The sequence below is a fragment of the Psittacula echo genome, assembly GCF_963264785.1.
Source record: "Psittacula echo genome assembly, chromosome: 4".
In the NCBI taxonomy this organism is placed as follows: Eukaryota; Metazoa; Chordata; class Aves; order Psittaciformes; family Psittacidae; genus Psittacula; species Psittacula echo.
Window position 1 is genome coordinate 86,556,279 of NC_137738.1, and position 18,978 is coordinate 86,575,256.

General features: G+C 39.5%; 1 protein-coding gene across 1 annotated transcript in view; it reads right to left on the bottom strand.

The window, feature by feature from the left end:
- Window positions 1–16,499: 16,499 nt before the first annotated feature.
- The window catches only part of MYOM2 (myomesin 2), a gene marked incomplete at both ends in the record, with an annotated part of 69,864 nt that continues 67,385 nt past the window's right edge, over window positions 16,500–18,978 (bottom strand). The window contains one exon of the mRNA XM_080615924.1: window positions 16,500–16,817. Coding sequence (XP_080472050.1) covers window positions 16,500–16,817 — 318 coding nt within the window. The remainder of the gene's footprint in view (window positions 16,818–18,978) is intronic.

The window sequence follows — 18,978 nt, forward strand, 5'->3', positions numbered from 1 at the left end:
CATTTTTATAAAGTGGCTTCTAGATTTTACTTATTTCTTTTTTTATTCAAAAAGGACAAGGAAGAAGAGCTTGTATTTCTCTTATCAGGAGCAGAAATATTATATGACGATTACATTAATAAGCATAGAAAAATTTACTTTAGAGTAGCACAAGCAACAGAGCTGCAACAATTAAAAAGACTGCGCATATCATTGAATAAAGAAGCTTATTTATGAGTTTATGGCTAAAGATAACATTTCTGTTATGAGGCTTGTACACTGAATTATTGTATGTTGCAGTAAGCAGATTATTGTGTATGATCAAGAAGGCTTCTTGCACAGATAAGCACATTGCTGTGCCTGGAAATCAAACTCTTGTATGAAGCTTTGGGTTTGCTTTTAAGCAGGGTTTTTTCTAACAAATCTTGGTCCTCATACCACTGCAATTACAGGTGAAGGCAAAATTCATATCACTGTGTTCATACATTATTAACTATCAGCCAAATGCCTTCAGATTTATAATAAAATTATAACCTAGGGATGCTCAGCACACATCCAGTGGGGCTTCATGTGGCCAATCAGAAAAATGATCCAACGTACAGCTGCTTTCAGCAGTACTCTCGCTGCAGGTGGTTCAGCAGCAACCAAAGAGTGGGGGTTAAGTTTAATAAATCAATTTGCTGCTTTCATGTCATGAGGGAAGGATCACTGGGGAAAATGAAGGAGTAAATTGTGGTTGTAACAAAGACAGTTAATGTGGCCTGAGAAGCTTTCCCCACCCCATGCTACCTCCAAGGAAAGAGGCTCTGTAGCAGATAGTTCTCCAACTTGCTTTAGCGGCAGCAACCCACTTCTGGGTGCATTTCTTTGGGTACACCTAGGAATACCACCCTTATAATGTGGTTAGGGTGGACAGAATAAAACTAGTTCTCTTCAGAAGTCTTAAATGCATTTGACTGTTTTTTTTCTTAGAGGATAAATTCTATTATTTGCTGCTTTCTCACTTTTCTAACCTTTTCTAGTTCATGTTCTTAAGCTTTTCTGCAACACCAACAGACTAGAAATACATTCTTATATTTTAAATTAAAACTGAGATACATCAAGCTAGGACTTTGAGTCTAAATTATGAGATGGTGCAGTAGAAATTGCAGTTACCGGCAACATGACATCTCATTGATGAATCTATAACTTTTAGTACTATTTCTAACACTATTCAGCTGTGCTTTTTAGCAGAAATTAATTTAATGTTATTGTAATAAAAATAATGAACACTTATATTTTTAATATGATTGCTGGACAGCTTTTATTGTTTGTCCTGTATCACAAACACCACTTGAAAGATAAACCATCTTAATACTGAAATGCAAAATCATTGAATGAGACGCACTACTGTAAACTGTCTCTTATTCTCATCAGCCTTTTTCATTATCAAGGGAGTGCAATACCAAATTAGTTCACTTCTTAACTGGCAAGAGAATATAAAGAGCTCACAAATTAAGATTTTCTTGCAAGAATGTTTTACTGCCAGGATTAAATACTGAATGAGCAATTGATTGACAAGCAGAATTAGCATGGACGAATAAAGCCCTTGAAGGCCAAACCTTCCTAGTACCCAAGAACGTCACTTACTATGACCCTGTTTGTTTCAATAATATGACAAGTCTTTGACTCAAATTTTCAGCTTGAAGATATACAAAGAGTTGCACCCAACTCAAAATCCTTAATGATCTCCATCTCTGAATGCAAAGAAAGACAGCTGTTTCTTGTCATATATATTGTACACCAGGAACAGCTTCATCTCTCTTCCCCAGTAAGAGAAGAGACATCTCACAGAGAGATCTAGTTGAACTTCTCATTTTGGTTACTTCTCATTGCTAATGAGTTTTACACCTTTCATATTGATAGAGTTACTCATTCTTTTGCTCAAGGCCTTGTCCCTAAATTCATGAGCCAAAGAGTTACCGTAAAAAGAATTAAGGTTTTACTTAATATCACAAGATTATATGGGACTACAGCAATTGCTTTTTTAAGGCAAGAAGAAAATAATTGACCAGCTGTCCTGGGATCAGCAGCAGCAATCACTTTTTCTCCTTCTTAGTAGCTGGTGCAACGCTATGCTCTTGACTTTCGGCCTGGGGATAATACTGATAAAGCTGATGTTTTCAGTTGCTGGCCAGAATGTTTACTCTGACCAAAGACTTTGTGAGTCTCATGCTCTGCCAGGGAGGGTGGGAAGCTGGGAGGAAGCAGGGACAGGATACCTGACCCAAACTAGCCAAAGAGGTATTCCATACCACAGCACGTCATGCCCAGGGATGTAACTGGGAGTTCCCCGGAAGGGCACGTGCTGCTCAGTCAGACTTGTTTTTGGCAGGTGGTATGGTATTCTTTTCCCTTGTTATTTCCCTTATCATTATTATTATTGGTGGTAGCAGTAGTGATTTGTATCACACAGTATCACACAGAATCACAGTATGTTAGAGATTGGAAGGGACCTCAAAAGATCATCTAGTCCAATCCCCCTGCCAGAGCAGGAACACCTAGATAAGGTTACATAGGAATGTGTCCAGGCGGGTTTTGAATGTCTCCAGAGAAGGAGACTCCACAACCTCCCTGGGCAGCTTGTTCCAGTGTTCCGTCACCCTCACTGAGAAGAAGTTTCTTCTCAAGTTTAAGTGGAACCTCTTGTGTTCCAGTTTATACCCATTACTCCTTGTCCTATCATTGTTTGCCATTGAGAAGAGCCTGGCTCCATCCTCCTGACACTCCCCCTTTATATATTTACATACACTAATAAGGTCCCCCCGCAGTCTCCTCTTTTCCAAACTATAGAGACCCAGCTCCCTCAGCTTTTCCTCATAAGGGAGATGCTCCACTCCCTTCATCATCTTAGTTGCCCTGCGCTGGACTCTCTCCAGCAGGTCCCTGTCCTTCTTGAACTGAGGGGCCCAGAACTGGACACAATATTCCAGATGCGGTCTCCCCAGGGCAGAGTAGAGGGGAAGGAGGACCTCTCTCGACCTACTGACCACCCCCCTTCTAATACACCCCAGGATGCCATTGGTCTTCTTGGCCGCAAGGGCACAGTGTTGGCTCATGGTCATCCTGCTGTCCACTAGGACCCCCAGGTCCCTCTCCCCTACACTACTCTCTAACAGGTCGTTCCCCAACCTATATTGGAACCTGGGGTTGTTCCTGCCCAGATGCAGGACTCTACACTTTCCCTTGTTATATTTCATCAGGTTTCTCCCTGCCCAAATCTCCAGCCTGTCCAGGTCTCGCTGGATGGCAGCACAGCCTTCTGGCGTGTCAGCCACTCCTCCCAGCTTAGTGTCATCAGCAAACTTGCTGATAGTACACTCAATTCCCTCATCTAAACCATTGATGAATATATTAAATAATACTGGTCCCAGTACTGACCCTTGAGGCACTCCACTAGATACAGGCCTCCAACTAGACTCTGCCCCATAGACTACAACTCTCTGGCTTCTGTCCTTCAGCCAGTTTGCAGTCCACCTCACTACCTGATCATCCAGGCCACACTTCCTCAATTTAGCTATGCTATATACATATATATATACGCACACACGTATATATATATACATGTATATATATATACACGTGTGTATATATATATACACACATATATATATATACATATAAATGTGTTATACCTTAGTTACTGGACTGTTTTTATCTCAACCCGTGGGAGTTACATTCTTTCGATTCTCCTCCCCATCCCTCTGGGAGGTGGGGGGGGGAGCAGAAACTGCATGGCTGACTTGCCAACTGGCTTAAACCATGACAGTTCTTTTTGGCACTCAATGTGGGGCTCGAAGGGTTAAGACAACGACAGATCTGACCAGAGTGTGTCTAATCGTATTTGTGATGAGCATTCAGTGTTTCAGATTAATAGTCACTCGTCACAATGCTGATTTATTGGCTCTCAAAGTTGTTGGTTTTGATCTCACAGTCTCAATATGCCGTAGCTTACTTAGAGCCGGTATTTGCTGTTAGTGTTTTTCAAGTGTGGGGCTTGGGCTAAGGTTATTGTCTCATTGTACTTTATGGTAATGACTTGTAATACAATAGAATTATTGATCAGGGCTCGTCCGGGAACAAAAAATATCCTCCACAAAGTTGACTGCCAATTATTAAATAACATGTGGTTTAACTAATATGTAATAATTCAGAAAGACCCTCTACCTCAATTCCTATTGTAAGCTATGCCCCATATGTTAATTGATTCTCACTGTTGAAAATTAGCTAGTTGCTTCCAATTTGAATTCTGCTAGCTTCAAGGAAACCTATTTTCTCCTAATGTGGTTTTAAATGTTTATCAATTAGTTATGTTTCAAGTAACAAAATGAGGGCTGGACTTTACTACTGCCAATATTTTCACACATTTCTTCTTGCATCATACAAGACAGAATTATCTATTTGTTTCTAGAAGTACATGTGTTGTTCTATGAAGAACTTTTGCCTCTAGGAAAGGATACCCCAGAGAGAAATTGAGATTTTGTGGTGAATCAGTCACTATGTAGAAGTGCTCAACTTCTTTCATTTTTTTTTCCTTTAATTTCTTCTTTAAAATTTAACAGGTGAGACAAGCTACGAAACATCTTTTTTATCAGGTCATGTTGTCAGAGCTCCCTACATTCCCTCTTGCTAATTTCACTCCTGTTCTCAACTTCAATATTTTTAAGAAAGTCTCATCTGCTCTTGATATTCTTTCATTATACTTCTTATGCCTGAAGCGCAGTATCTTTTCTCTGCTATCCTGTCTTCATCATTTTGTTTTTCTGGGAAGATGTTAAATAGCGGCCTGTTAAAGCTTTTCACTAAGATGTACTTCCAATAAATGATAGGTAAGATGTTGCCAGCCTGAGTTGAACAGGTATATTGCAGCAGTTGTTATCAAGTTTCTCAAATGTGAGTCATACTGTTATGTACTCAGTTAAATCCTCGTGAAAAAAAGATGTGATACTTGTATCCCATCTAGGGTTAGATACAAAAATTAAAAAAAAAAAAAAGGAAAATAACATCTACATGAAGTAGCATGCATTTGTCTTCCAAATTAGATGTAGCATTTATTATTATTCAGGAGAATAAAGAAGTCTAACATGGCGAGGCTTAAAAATCAGAAAATGGCAGTTAAAATATACAAATCTGTTTTCTGCAAATGTAGTGCCGTAATTCTTCACACAACAGTTTATGCCCACAGTGGCAAGAGAATGAAAACTAAAGAAAATCTTGAAAACAAAACGCTTTTACAGGTGTGAAAAAGACTTGTGGCATTCTTGGGGGTTGTTTTGTACCATAGCAGTAGAGCAAGAGAGTCATGAACATTAAGGTTATGACCACAATGTGTCACTGGAACTGGGTACAGAAACCAGGGGCACATCAGTGAAAAGAGATGGTTTTTTTTCTATTACAGATTTTGGCTTTGTAAAACCAAAGCAGAAAGCTGTATGCAGCCTGACAGATGAAATCACTGCAGAGAGAATACTGATAGCTGTGTAGTTCCTGCTCTGCCCAATCTGAGATAAATTCTACTGACAGTCAACCAGAAAAGAACATTTAATCAGGTTGTGAAACCCAAACATAAACTTCCTTTTGTCAGTAGTGCTTTTATTAGTATTTGAACAACTGGTAAGGAGAAAAAAAATCCCCAGACTATAGAATTTGCTACCAGTATCCCCTTAGATAGAAGACAGTGTCCCACTTTTCATCATGAATAACATATCCAGGTTATCTGTGTGCTAGGTTTAGGAGGTACTATGCTGTAGACATCCTGAGTAGAGGACAGGTTTAACTACCAGAAAGTTTCAGATCAAGGTTTTGAAATTTGTCTTGAGGATCTGGTCACAGACTTTCATTTATTTATTTAGAAACATGTAGCTGAGTTCCTCAGTGAGCTTGGTAGTCTTCATATGTAGATGATCAGAGCTTTGCAGGGATACATCTGTCATAACTAAAAGAACAACTGTTATATTAATCTGACTAGCTTGAACCTTCTTGTGTAGCTCTATCATACATCTCTGCTTCTGATGCCAGTGTATTCTGACACCTAACACTTTCAACAGACTGTAATTCTGACACTCTCACTGTAAATATCCTCATGTGGTCATGAATACACCCACCATCAATCTCGTTCTCAGGTTGCAAGCTTCGTTGAATGTTTAATTTCTCTCTTTCTCCCCTGCATACTCTGGTTGGTGTTACTGCTGACTCCTGCTTTATTATCTCAGAGTTGGTACCTTTCCATATCACTCTGGCTTGTGGTCTGACATGGTCTTCCTCAGTTATAGCAGCATCTTTCCCTCAATTTCTCACCAGTGTCTCTTCCTGTCATTCTATCCCACTACTTAGATCTTCTGATTCTCCTGAATTTCAGCCTTGTCACTGCACTCACCTGCCATGCTCTTGCTCCCTTAGAAGGTGCCACCATTAATAATTTTGGTTAATCAACAGCAGATTGCATAAAGTGTGCTAAGCTAAGATATCCAGATATGCCCATGATCTCAGGCTCTGGAGAGAAATACATGTCAGCCCTTGCTTTTGTCTTTACTGCTTTTGTGACTTTTTATCCAGCTGTATTTTGTTTCACTATCACCTCTTCCACACATATATCTGGGTACTCATCCTCACTGCCCATCCCTTTCATTACAATCTCCTTCCCTTTCTTCTTGTGCTCCCCCTTGTAGTTTCAAAATTCTCCTCTTTCCCTACTATTGTCTGTTTTCACAGCCATGCCAGTACCCCCTGATGCTCTCTGAAGCTTCTGTGTTCACTTGCTTTATCAGCTGCCCCCCAGCATCTCCGTGGTCTCCTCCCCTCTCCACCTTGGGCTCCCTGCAGTCTCAGCCTTCCCACAACCATCTACCCTCACCTGTTCTGCACTAGCATCAGCCAACTACCTCATCTTACCCTGCCTGAATCCCACAGGGAAGCAGGAGCAAAAAAAGGGATGCTCTTTGCTGCAGCATCTAGTTAGGAGGAGAGCAGGCACTGTCCCTGGCAGCCCAGAGGAGTCATCTCAGGAAAGGGCAAGCTGCTGCTGTCTGGAGCTTGACCTGTGCTCACAGAATCATCAGAGACTTTTTTATGTGTAGGAAATCTCTACTCATGTGCAAACTGCAGTTTACCAACTTGGCCAAATTTAGACTGGTTTTTAAGAGGACGGTTTTCTTCTGCAGATCCACTTTCCCACTCCTCTCCATTTAATCTGTCACAAATGGGTGATTTAGATTGCTTAAAGAGCCACTGTCAGAGGTATTAACAAAAGTGGGTTTAATATGATGTTGTAAAAGTACAACAAAGTTTGATGGCAAGGTTCACTCTATTACTGTATGGCACAATCATTTGATCAGTGATTCTCAGTGATTCAAAACTGTCAAAGTACAAATCAAAGTTACCAAGTCAAATCAAAGTTACCCAAATCAAAGTTACCAAGGCACAAATAAAATTTACCAAGACAAAACTGAAGTTCCAAGTCACAAATCAAAGTTACTATACTTTGTATATTGCACCCACAACTAAGAAATATGTATGATGCAGAATGTACTATAGTTACCATATTGATTAGCATATAAAAAAGAAGTGAGGGTCTCCACCCTGTGGATCGAGCTTGTTGATATGTGAACCAAGTTTGGTTCATGTTCATGATGAATATTCCTGGAAGAAGGACAAGCAATCCTTCAGTGGTTAACCAAATCTCCAAGGAAAGCGTGGTGGTATCATTCCTGATATTGTTCCTGAAAGGTGAAAACAACACACGTCTCTGCAGTGTTTTTCTGGATGGGTTACCTATTAGTGGCTCAACTTGTTTTAACTACTCAGACTAAAGAGAAAAGTCCCTTTTGCCACTCGGAATATCTCTGTTCTGTCTCTTTAACATAAAAATACAGGATCAACCAAAAGAATATAGACGAATATAAGCAAGCTGCCAATCCTGAAATGCCTGTGGAGCATCTGTAATTACAGCCTGAGGCCTCAGAAGGAGAGCACTTGGGAGCACAGTTACTGAAAAGTCATTGGCCCATGGCATTTTCAATTAAGGCCTGTCAGACCCACAGAGGCTGTGCTCAGATGGAAGGGGAATAACTAGCTGTGTTCTTCGGAATGGAACAGTCATATCAGTTCACGTTTTGGAATGGGATGGATATGGGGCTTGAACAGAACCCGTCAGAAATTATCATGCCAAGCTCTGTAAGTGATGGAAATTATGTTTCTGAGTTTTCGATACTACTAGGTAAGAATAAAGGTCTGAGAAGGGAAATTGTGGTTAATTAAATTAAGTACAGTACAAGTGACTTGGTGATGCAGGAGACAGAGAGGTCTGCAAGACATTCTGATTTGCAGCAGAACACTTCAGACAGTTACAACAGGATGGAACACAGACTTACTTCAGAACAGTAAGCCCGAAAAGTAAAAGACCCATAGGAATTTAGCTGCCTGAAACCAGTAAAAGGAGAGCTGGGTTTATAAAGCATGATTATGTTTAAGGGAACACAAAAACAGATTTAAGACTTGATGACAAAATGAAACAGGTCTGCATGTCACACTTGGAATAAAAAAACATATCCAAGGCAACCTGGAAGTCCATTGACCAGACATAAATGCCAAAGAGACTGGAGAAGCAGAGAGCATGTACCAAGATAAAGAGAAAGGTCTCACAAGAGCCCAACCTGCTCCTGAAAGGTCAGAACATAACCTTTAACAGCAAAAGCTGCCAGAAGTGTTTACTGTATGTGACCGGGAAGCCTATCCAAAAGCAAAGAAGGAAATCAGGAAGTTTAAGATCTAAGCCTGAAAAGTACTGTATACATTACAGAAGAGTCCAAGGACTAATGTGCCAGTTAATCATAGCACATTTTTCCCCCAAGTTACCCCAAAATTAGTGGGAAGACAATCAGTGGTGGGTGCTGGTGAAAGGGCATCAAGAAGAGAAAAGGGTCAACACTGAGAAATGCTGGGTTCAGGTAACAACAGTAGAGAGACACACAGGCTCCTGACCCAAACATTTCGTTTTCATTAGGGTAGGCTTGCTTGATGAAAGTGGTTAGGAGAACAGCAGGCCATGTAGGCTCAATTATTTACTTACTAACAGGACACTAAGTCTTGATGCTATCACATGCACATTTCATGTGGCTACTGATGCTTGGACACTGTAGTTACAGCCTCTTGTAGTAAATTAACCAGTGCTAAATTAACCAGTGCTAAAAGATCAGCACAGTGCTTTCATTTGTTCAGACTGACCTTAGTGAAGTTTTGGTGCAGGTCAGCTCACGCATTCTTAAACATCTCCTGGTCTGAAGTTAGGGTGGGTAAATACTGTCTCCAGTTGGTAGTTCAGGTGACATTACACTTTTCAGGGAATATTAGAAGAGATTAATGTGATACGTAAGGGGTGTTGGCCTAAGGACTAGATAATCAAGCCTGGTACTGCATTATTTACTGATATAGATTCTGCCATTAAACAGTATCAAAGGACAGCAGATTAAGTTACAGAGGAACACAGATCATACCAAGAAACCAGAAAATCTATACAGCAACAGATCTGATTAGGAAGATAACTGGGAACTAGTTAGAGACAACAGAAGACAAAAGCAGGAGCCCAGGAGCAGGAGGATTCAAAGCTCTGGCCAGTCACTGAGCTGCCTTAGGCACACTGGAAGAAGTCTGGCATATGAAAACCACAAGATTGTGCTTCTCCAACTAGAGGGTGTGCTCAGACAGCACAACAGAGAAACTGCACAAGGCATATTTTATGGTCTTAGCAGAAGAGCACTAATTTACCATGAAAGGCTTATAGCATCTACTGATTGAGATGCTGCCACAGGGCAACGGGGAATAAAGGCAGAAACAAGTCCCACACTGACAGCAGCATCACAGACAATCAAAAACTGGGCTGAACACTTTTCAAAGAACAGAAAGCCTAACCCAATGTCTTGGTAAAGGCCAAATCATGACAGTCATCTAGGACTTGGGACCAAGTGGCTGCTGGAAGTCAGCAAATGCTTTCACAGAGAATTCAAAATAACACGGATATCAGAGAAGGCAGCAAAGATTTCAAAATACAAGAATTCATTAGAGGAAGCCAGCCTGTAAAAACATAGCAAAAAATCAGCTATTATGAAACATCTCTGTAAACAGATTTTTCAACTAAAGAGCTAATAAAATCAGAGAAACATGGTGCCGAATTTATCACATCTAAGTTCAAACATCAGCCATTAAGATGTCTCCCATCCTACCCGGCTATACTAAGCTCCCTTTACAGTCGTTGGAAAGAAGAGACAAGATTCATCTCACTTATTTGAGACACCTGCTTTAGAATGACATGACTTTGTGCCCTACTTGTACTTGTTTTTCTCCATTTTCTAAGAAGGGAGTTTCAGTGATTAGCTCAGATGGAGACATCTGCATGTAGCCTCGTAACTTCCAGCCAGGGAGTCGTCTTGTGTTTTACCTCCCATTAAGCACCATGCAGGAGGTTGATTGCCATTTTCATATGTCGAAGGCATTTTTTCCCAGACAGCTAAAGTGGCACACGACTATATGGGGTTCTTTTTCACATACTGTCTTGTAATCAGGAGGGCTGGATCTGGGGTTGATTTACAATTGTTGGATTGGCTTTTAGTGCACTTCATTTAAAATGGTCCAGTGGAGGTCACTAAGTCAGCAGACTAAAATTTTGATCATCATTTTTACCATGATTTAAAATGGTAAAGAGCTACACTGGCTCTATCTTTAACAGCAGCTCTAGCTCTTTCCGTCTGCCTCTCTTCTACATGCTGTGTGCACCAACGTCATCAGATGGATAATGGCTTCCTGCAGAAGCCCTCAGCAGGGTGGAGGGCAAATTCCCTCATGGGGGATGTTGGCGCCCAGTAAAATCTGCATGAGACATCCCTGCTGGATAGTTTAGAATACCACAGGAAAGTCTTTAGCTACAACTATTAACCATACTACTTCTAACTGCAGTAGGATGTCTAGGTCTCTCCTATCAGACTCTCTGCTGCACAATATTAATGTAACAGAGGAGCAACAATTAAGAAAGTGAAGCTACATTAACTTAAAAAACAAGACAAGTTTATTGCAAGTTAACAGTCCTTTAATGCACCCACACAAAGTTCAAATGTTCATAAAGAAAATTATGTGAGGTCAAGTGTGCTGTTTTTAAAATATAACAACGTGATAAACCTTGAGCTAATACCCAAGGACAAAGCTGGTACTGAGATACTGCACATTCCAATGAGGAATTAAATATTAATATCAAAGTCTATTGGCAGTTTCTTACAGGTCTCGACATTACTGAATCTTGCAGTAGCAGAGCTGAGAGCCAGACCCTGTGCCCTTTGGTCCCAGACCTCCCCTTAATTTCAAATGGAATCATCCCTCTGTAAAGACTGAACAAAAATATCAGGGCATGGGCCTTGCTGTATTGGAAACAGTGTGAAAACCTATGGAAGCTGGTAAGTCTGAGACATTTGCCTTTAGAGCTCCAATTCAAATCTCCCTTCAAAAAAAGAGTCGGTATGCTGGGGTTTTCATATCCTAAGGAGAAACTTGATGTAACATGAGTCTTGCAGTATTTTACAAGACATGCTTAACCTCTTCACGTGTGTCATGCAAAGATTAAGAGGCAGTGTTATTGCTTGCAAAATCACCTGCTATTTCCAGGAAACAGCCATTTGCTGGACCTGTCCTTGTCACTGGCATAAGTGTAATGCTTTTCATAATCTCCCATTCCGTAAGTGATGTGTTTGCATCGAAGTGATGGATGTGCTATAGCTGCAGAATTTTTTAAGATCTGCTCATTTCTATCTTGTTCTTCTGGTGCCATCTAGAGGTCTTAGTCTTAAGTTCTACAGAACAGAAATAAAATGATTTACAATATTTCACAAGTTTTCCTTAAAAACTGTCTGTGCATTAACATCACCTAGAGTACTGTAATCACTGAACCTGTGTCTCCATACCACAATTTTTAGAGTTGTGGAATGCAAGTGAAGCTTATGGGCTGCGGAAACATTTACACTAGAGGCAAATACTGTCACAAAAAAAAAAAATCTTTTCCTCATAAAAAGCACCTGTAAGTCTGCCTTAGGAGGAATTTTCACAGAACTTGTTTTCAAGAAAATAAACAGTAACATATCAAAGCTGATTTGAAGGAAGCAGGTGCTTGGAGAAAAGAAGCCTTGCCAACCTTGTAGCAAAATGCCAACACAACAGACACAGCCATGAGTTTGGTCCGCTGGCAGCTGCCTACCGTGACAAGTCAATGATGCTCCATTTCACACTAGCACTGTCTAGAAAAGCGCAACATGAAACTCAGAGAACACAAAACTCACCAGTGTGACAGAAAAGCATTCTAATAGAAACATTTCTTCTTATAGGTAGCAGAAATAGCTAATTCACTGTAATGGGTCCCTGGATTTGTAAAAATAACAAGCTGGATTCACATCCAGTGTAACTGAGTCAATCTCCCTTGACCATAGTGTGAGTAGGATCATTTGGCATCAGACCTTCTCCAGCGAATCTTGCTTTCTTCTCTTCCCCCTTCAGAATGGTTATTAATTAAACTAATGCTGAAGCCAAGTCTGTGAAGGGTGTGTGCAAATGCTAATATGCCTCATCATGTATTCCATCTGACTTGATTACCAGAGCATGTTATTTGTCCCTCTAATATGAATGAAATTGTATTGCCCCTCCAGACAACTAGATGCACGTTTGCTCTGAAAAGATACTCCTTTTTAAATAGAGTTTACCCAATTCATTTTCTAGCAGTGATAACAAGATTTTTAAATGTGTACAAAAGAATCAAAGGTACACCAAGCACTGAAAAATGTGAAACAGTTTATAGAAAGTCTTTTGAATGCAACATTCCTGTGAATGATAATTTCTGTACTTCAGCAGAGGATTAACTGTTATAATAAATTTTTTCTGGTTGCCCGGAAGGAAATAAGTGAAGCTTGCTTAACTAAGAAGGCCAGCTAACGGTACAACTGAGATGAGACTAACCTTGTCTCTTGTGCCCAAGGATACCTCTGAAAAGCTGCCATAACATGCAATAATTTGATAGTGTCAGCTAAAATTAACCTGTGTACTGTAGAAGAAGATAAGAATAATATTAAATTCTTGCTGATACTCACTTTGTACACTACGGAGACTGGCTCTGATGTTTTGTAAGGCTGCAATTGTAAGATTTTGAAAAAAATTACAGGCATTTAATAAGAAAATAGAGTAGAAAAGAAGAAAATTTGAGTTATATTATTGGAAGATTTTCTGAAGGTCTTGTGATGACAGATTCATATAAGAAAAATAAATTCTTATTTTGATAGATTTTTGGAGGAAAAATCCTTGTTTACTTTGTGCCATAAAATTTCCTAATGAAATTATCTTTTGGCAATATCATGGTCTTGAGACTTTAGCCATCTTGGCCACTTTCTTTCAATGACCAGACACAGAATGTGGTTCCATAGCCACAGGAATTTTTCACCCAGAAGAAGCTTTTTTCATCACTGCTCAGTGTAATTCCTGGCTGTTTATACTGTATTTCAGTATAAAGTCACTGTTCATTGGCTGTAAGTAGGAAAATCTTTCAAAAGCTGTTTATTTAAAATCAAAGCATCTTTTAATAAGGTGTGATTAAAGTTTATTTTCTTTCCAGAGCTGGCCTGTTGGATTTTATCATGACTACTCACAGATACCAGTGAGTTGCAAAAGGTCCTTGCAGTCATTCTTAAGGAATTTGAAACTACAGTGAATCTATCCTCATCATTACCTGTTCATTATCAGGTTCTTAAATCATCTACAGGACCACACCCTCAATCCCTCCTTCAGTACTGAAAACTCAGATAAAGTACAAGAAATGGAAAAAACCTTGTAAATCCAGCATTTAACATGCTCATGTGAGAAGCAAGTTTCCTAGATCTAGTCTCTTTTTCAGTTTACCTAGTCAGACTACTCAAAAAAAAAAAAAAGATAAATAGAAGCAGCATTTCCAAATACAGAGATGTCTGGGGATTAGTGCACTGCATTTGGTGTTAAGAGATACAGGTCCAAATCCCCATGGATGGAGAGGAGGGGGAAGGGTAATGCTACTTTCCTGTCTCCCACGAGTTCTCCAAGCTACTGTATCTGACAGCTTGTAAATTAGCTTCTCATTTCCTTTGCTTTTCATCTGTCTCAAAAATAAAACATTTTTTGAATCAAGCGAAGTATTTGCTTGCCAGACAAAACAATGGAAGGTCTATGTCATTTAGATCATAGAATCATAGAATAGTTGGAAAGGACCTTAAGATCATCTTGTTCCAATCCCTCTGCCATGGGCAGGGACACCTCACACTAAACCATGTCACCCAAGGCTCTGTCCAACATGGCCTTGAACACCACCAGGGGTGGAGCATTCACAGCTTCCCTGGGCAACCCATTCCAGTGCCTCACCACCCTTACAGTAAAGAACTTCCTCCTTATACCCAGTCTAAACTTCCCTTATTTGAGTTTTAACCTATTACCCCTTGTCCTATCACTACAGTATCTAATGAAGAGTCACTCCCCAACATCCCTATAGCCCCCCTTCAGTTACTGGAAGGCTGCTATGAGGTCTCCACGCAGCCTTCTCTTCTCCAGGCTGAATAGCACCAACTTTCTCAGCCTGTCTCCATACGGGAGGTGCTCCAGTCCCCTGATCATCCTCGTGGCCCTCCTCTGGACTTGTTCCAACAGTTCCATGTCCTTTTTGTGTTGATGACACCAGAACTGCACGCAATACTCCAAGTGAGGTCTCACAAGAGCAGAGTAGAGGGGTAGGATCACCTGCTTTGACCTGCTGGTCACATTCCTTTTGACGCAGTCCAGGATACGGTTGGCTTTCTGGGCTGCGAGCACACTAAAGCCAGCTCATGTTAAGTTTCCCATTAACCAACACCCCCAAGTCCTTCTCCACAGGGCTGGAACTGCTGATGAGTACCATCGTCATGGTACCCATGAAACTGGCCTTGCAAATACACACTTCTAATATAGTTGAACACATACACCCTTGCTCTTACCGGATTTAATGCCTTCCATAATGAAACACTCCCAATCTAAAGCACAATTATAATCTATTTTGCAATATTATAAATCTATGAGAAAAACAAAGGGAGAAAACCCTTGAGATTAAGTAAATTTACTCTGAAACTGCTTTTTTGGGGGGGGGGTTCACTTTTTTCATTTACAGTCTCGATAGTTGTGCCAAACACTTTCATCCAGCTTGTCCAGTGAAGATCTTGCAGAGTGCAATTTCTCTTATCCAAGTGCCCGTCTCTCCCACAATGCTCCTTTTCCCATGCATTTATCCTAGAGACTGCGAGAAGTCACAAGAGAGGAGGGCTGCATCTGGGATGTTTGTTCCACCAGTGTTACTTACCATTAGAAGAACTCTGCTGGAAGCTGCTTAGCAAATTACGAAGTTTCATCTCGGTAGATAAATGAAATTCTCTTGAACAGGGAACCTGATCTGAAATAGCCAATGCTTCAAGCACTCATGTGTTGTATGACAGATGATATGTGAGTAATCTCACTGAAGCCCATTCTATCTGATCAATTCATGATAAACATATATAGAAATCTTTGCCTAGCAGGACATCAATTCACCCATGAAAGAGTTCTGTTATTCATTTTGAATAGAGGAGAACCAAAGACATAATTATCTTAAGTTACTGAATTGTATACATGTCTTTTGGTATCAGCTGAAGCTTTCATCTTGACCTGTATTGTAAAGAGTAAATTAACATCAGAAGTGCCACCCAGTGACTGTGATTAACCATAATTTTCATTCTTTATTGAAAGTTGATAGTCTGCATGCTGCCAGCTGTGAAATTGTAGAGTAAGTAATAATTAAACAATGAAAGAGAGTAAACAGAACTTGCTAGGTGTCATTTGGAGCAGAGAGTAACAAAGGTGGCTTTTAAAGTTTTATTATCACACAAAAAAAAGAAAACCAACATACAACCATGTGACCTATGCTACGACTATAAAACAACGGTATCACTACTAAAGAGGTACTACTCACTAGACTTACAGGATCAGAGGCTTCAAAGCCAAAGGAATTGTGTGTCAAACAAATCAGGAACTATTTCTGAATATTACCTAACTGCAGTTCTCTACCTTTACTGATGGGACGTTTTTTCACAGAGGGTGATGAGTTGTTTGGGGTTTTTGCAGAAGGTTGCGGAGGATGGAAATGGAGGTTTACTGCAGGTTTGTGCAACTTGCCTTTGCATATGGTAACCTCTGCATATGGTAACCTTTTTGCTATTTGTAAGTCACACCTTATTACACGTATTCAAAATGAGACTGTTGCAAATGTGTACAGCACCATAGCACAGCTACCTCTTAAAGCAAACTCTTAAAAGCTCAGTTTCCCTCTGGACATTACCAATAAGTTATGTGAGGGAATACCTCAACTAGAGCTCATGTATTTTGTTTGTCAAACATAGCATCAAGCTTTTCTTCGTACTGGATGCTGCCTTGTCCTAAGGTTGGAGGACTTCCTCCGATGGTGGTATTGGGCTGGTTTTAGCAAGCTGGCCAGGCTTAATTTCAGGCATTTTTTCACCATGCCTGTACACACTTATAGTGACATCCACTTTTTCCCCACCGTACTTGTTCTTAACATGAATGCTATATTTGCCTGAATCTTCTGAGGTCACTCCCTTGATTGTTAAACTGGCATATTTCCCTTGTTCCAGTGAAAAAGCATAGTGCTCATTAAGTTCAAAAACCTTGTCATTCTTGAACCAAGTCACTTCGGGGTCAGGATTTCCAAATACAGTACAGGTCAGATTCAGCGTCTGAAGGAGGAAAAATTAAGTAATTTTAAGGATCAGTCAGATTTGTTTAACCAGAATATTCTCAGTATTGCTTTCAGGCACTTCTTATTCCTAGTCCATTAAAATAAGACAGGTATCATGTTTCTGACGACTGAAAATTAGAGGATTTATTTATTTATTTATTTATTTCAGTCTTTCCACCATCTTAACAGTGACTGTAATGCAGTAATAGCCTCAGGGTAACATTGTCTGAAGATGGTAAGTTGGACTGTCATTACAGTCCTGCCTGCAGAAGACTCCTGACAACCCATTAGTCCCACATGAGCTTCAGGCAATGATAGGTTTAAAAACATCATTGATGTTTCTCAGTACACAACAGGGAGGAGAACTGAGGGAATCTTTTCTGACCAAGGCTTCCTGAGGTTATTGCTTGAGATGATGAAAAATAAATCACTTAAAAACAGAGTACACAATGTGAATCATTGGACATTGACTCTCGTGCAGCTGACTGGTAAAATGGAAATATTTCACAAAAAATAAATAATACATAAAAGTTTAAAAAATGAGTGAGAGAATAGCTGAAATGACCTAGTAGTCCATCCTGGCATTTCAGGACTGAACTGAGATTGAACAAACCCATAAAATTTTCATGGTTGTTCTTCAAAATTTTTATACAGTTACTACTGAATCCCATTTTGACCTCCATACAATGACAGAATAAATAAAAGAGCCATTTGAAAAGCTGCACTGATTAGTGCCTACTTTGTCCACCTTTGTTTGAAACTCATTCTGCCCAAAATTCTGTCCTAGATAATTAAGTCACCTAAGGAATTTCACATATGCAACATTGTGTTAGGGTAAAAAAAAAAAAAAAAAAGACAAAAAACCCAAAACAAACAAACAAACAAAAAACCAAACCAAAAAGCCAAAACCAAAGAAAAATACCCCAAGCAATTAGTAATCTAAAACTGATAGTTTCTACCAGAATGCTTCCTCATATTCTCTCCCCTCCATATTCCCCTTTAGGTTTCTCCAAATCCTGACCCAGAGGGACAGAGGAAATCCATCTGTGTGCATACATGCATGCTTCCATGCAATATTTTTCTTGAATGATGATGACTGAATAGTTGTGATGTAACTCAGAGGGAAAAATTAAATAAAAAGACATTTTGAGTGATCAAAAAATTATTCACATATATATATTCACATATTTAAGCAGCCTTGTATATTAAATGCCTCCAAGGTCAGAGGGGAATGTTGAAGGAAGACTTACCTGCTCTGGTTACAACCTACAACCTAGTGACAGCGTAAGTGTGTGAGTACTCTTAAAGAAATTATATCATGTAAAGTTAACTAATAGTCCGTAGGAACTATCCTTACTATAAAATATTTAAAGGTTTAATAATGCAAACATGAAAGTAAAATTTTGGGAAATCATACTTAATTACTAAAGACTAATAGCATGAGTTTAAATCTTACTGTCCTTTCTGTAACTCAGGCCACATTTCATGACTATTGCCCTTTCAAAGTGACTTCATTTGAAAGCAATTAATAATTAATAATAATTAATCAAGTCTTAATAAGTTAATATTAAAATCTTACCAGAGAAAAGATATATTCCACAGTTATCTTACATCATTTTGGGCTTGTTCTAATTTATTAAATTATAGATGTGACCTAAAATCATTTATAATCTCTTAAGAAGCACTAGTAAAGCTTTGTGTCTATATACTTGTTTAGTTATACCATTCCATTGCACAAAGAAAACTCTTTTTTTTTTTTTTAATTTTTTTTTAATTTTATACTTACTTCTCACACTTGTACTTACACAGCTCTTGCAGGGTACCTGCTAGCATTAAATTTAAAGATGATTTTAAAGTCTCACTTCCTTGTGATGCGTTCCTTTCTGCTTGATTGCAAGAATCAGAGACTTTCTCTTCACATATTCAGTTATTTAATCCTCAGTCACTAAGGCTCCTTTGAAGACTTCTGACTCTGCACTTTGTAGCATTTCTTTAATTTAATGTTGTAGTTTGTAAGGTATGACCGTATGAGGAAACTGCAGCTAGTGTGTGTATGTACTCAGGGGTGACTCCACTGAGCTGTTTACTTACAGTTAGGCTGTTTAAAGATGTTGGTTGCAGAGTGCATTACACATAACCTTCTAAAAGACTAGCTCTCT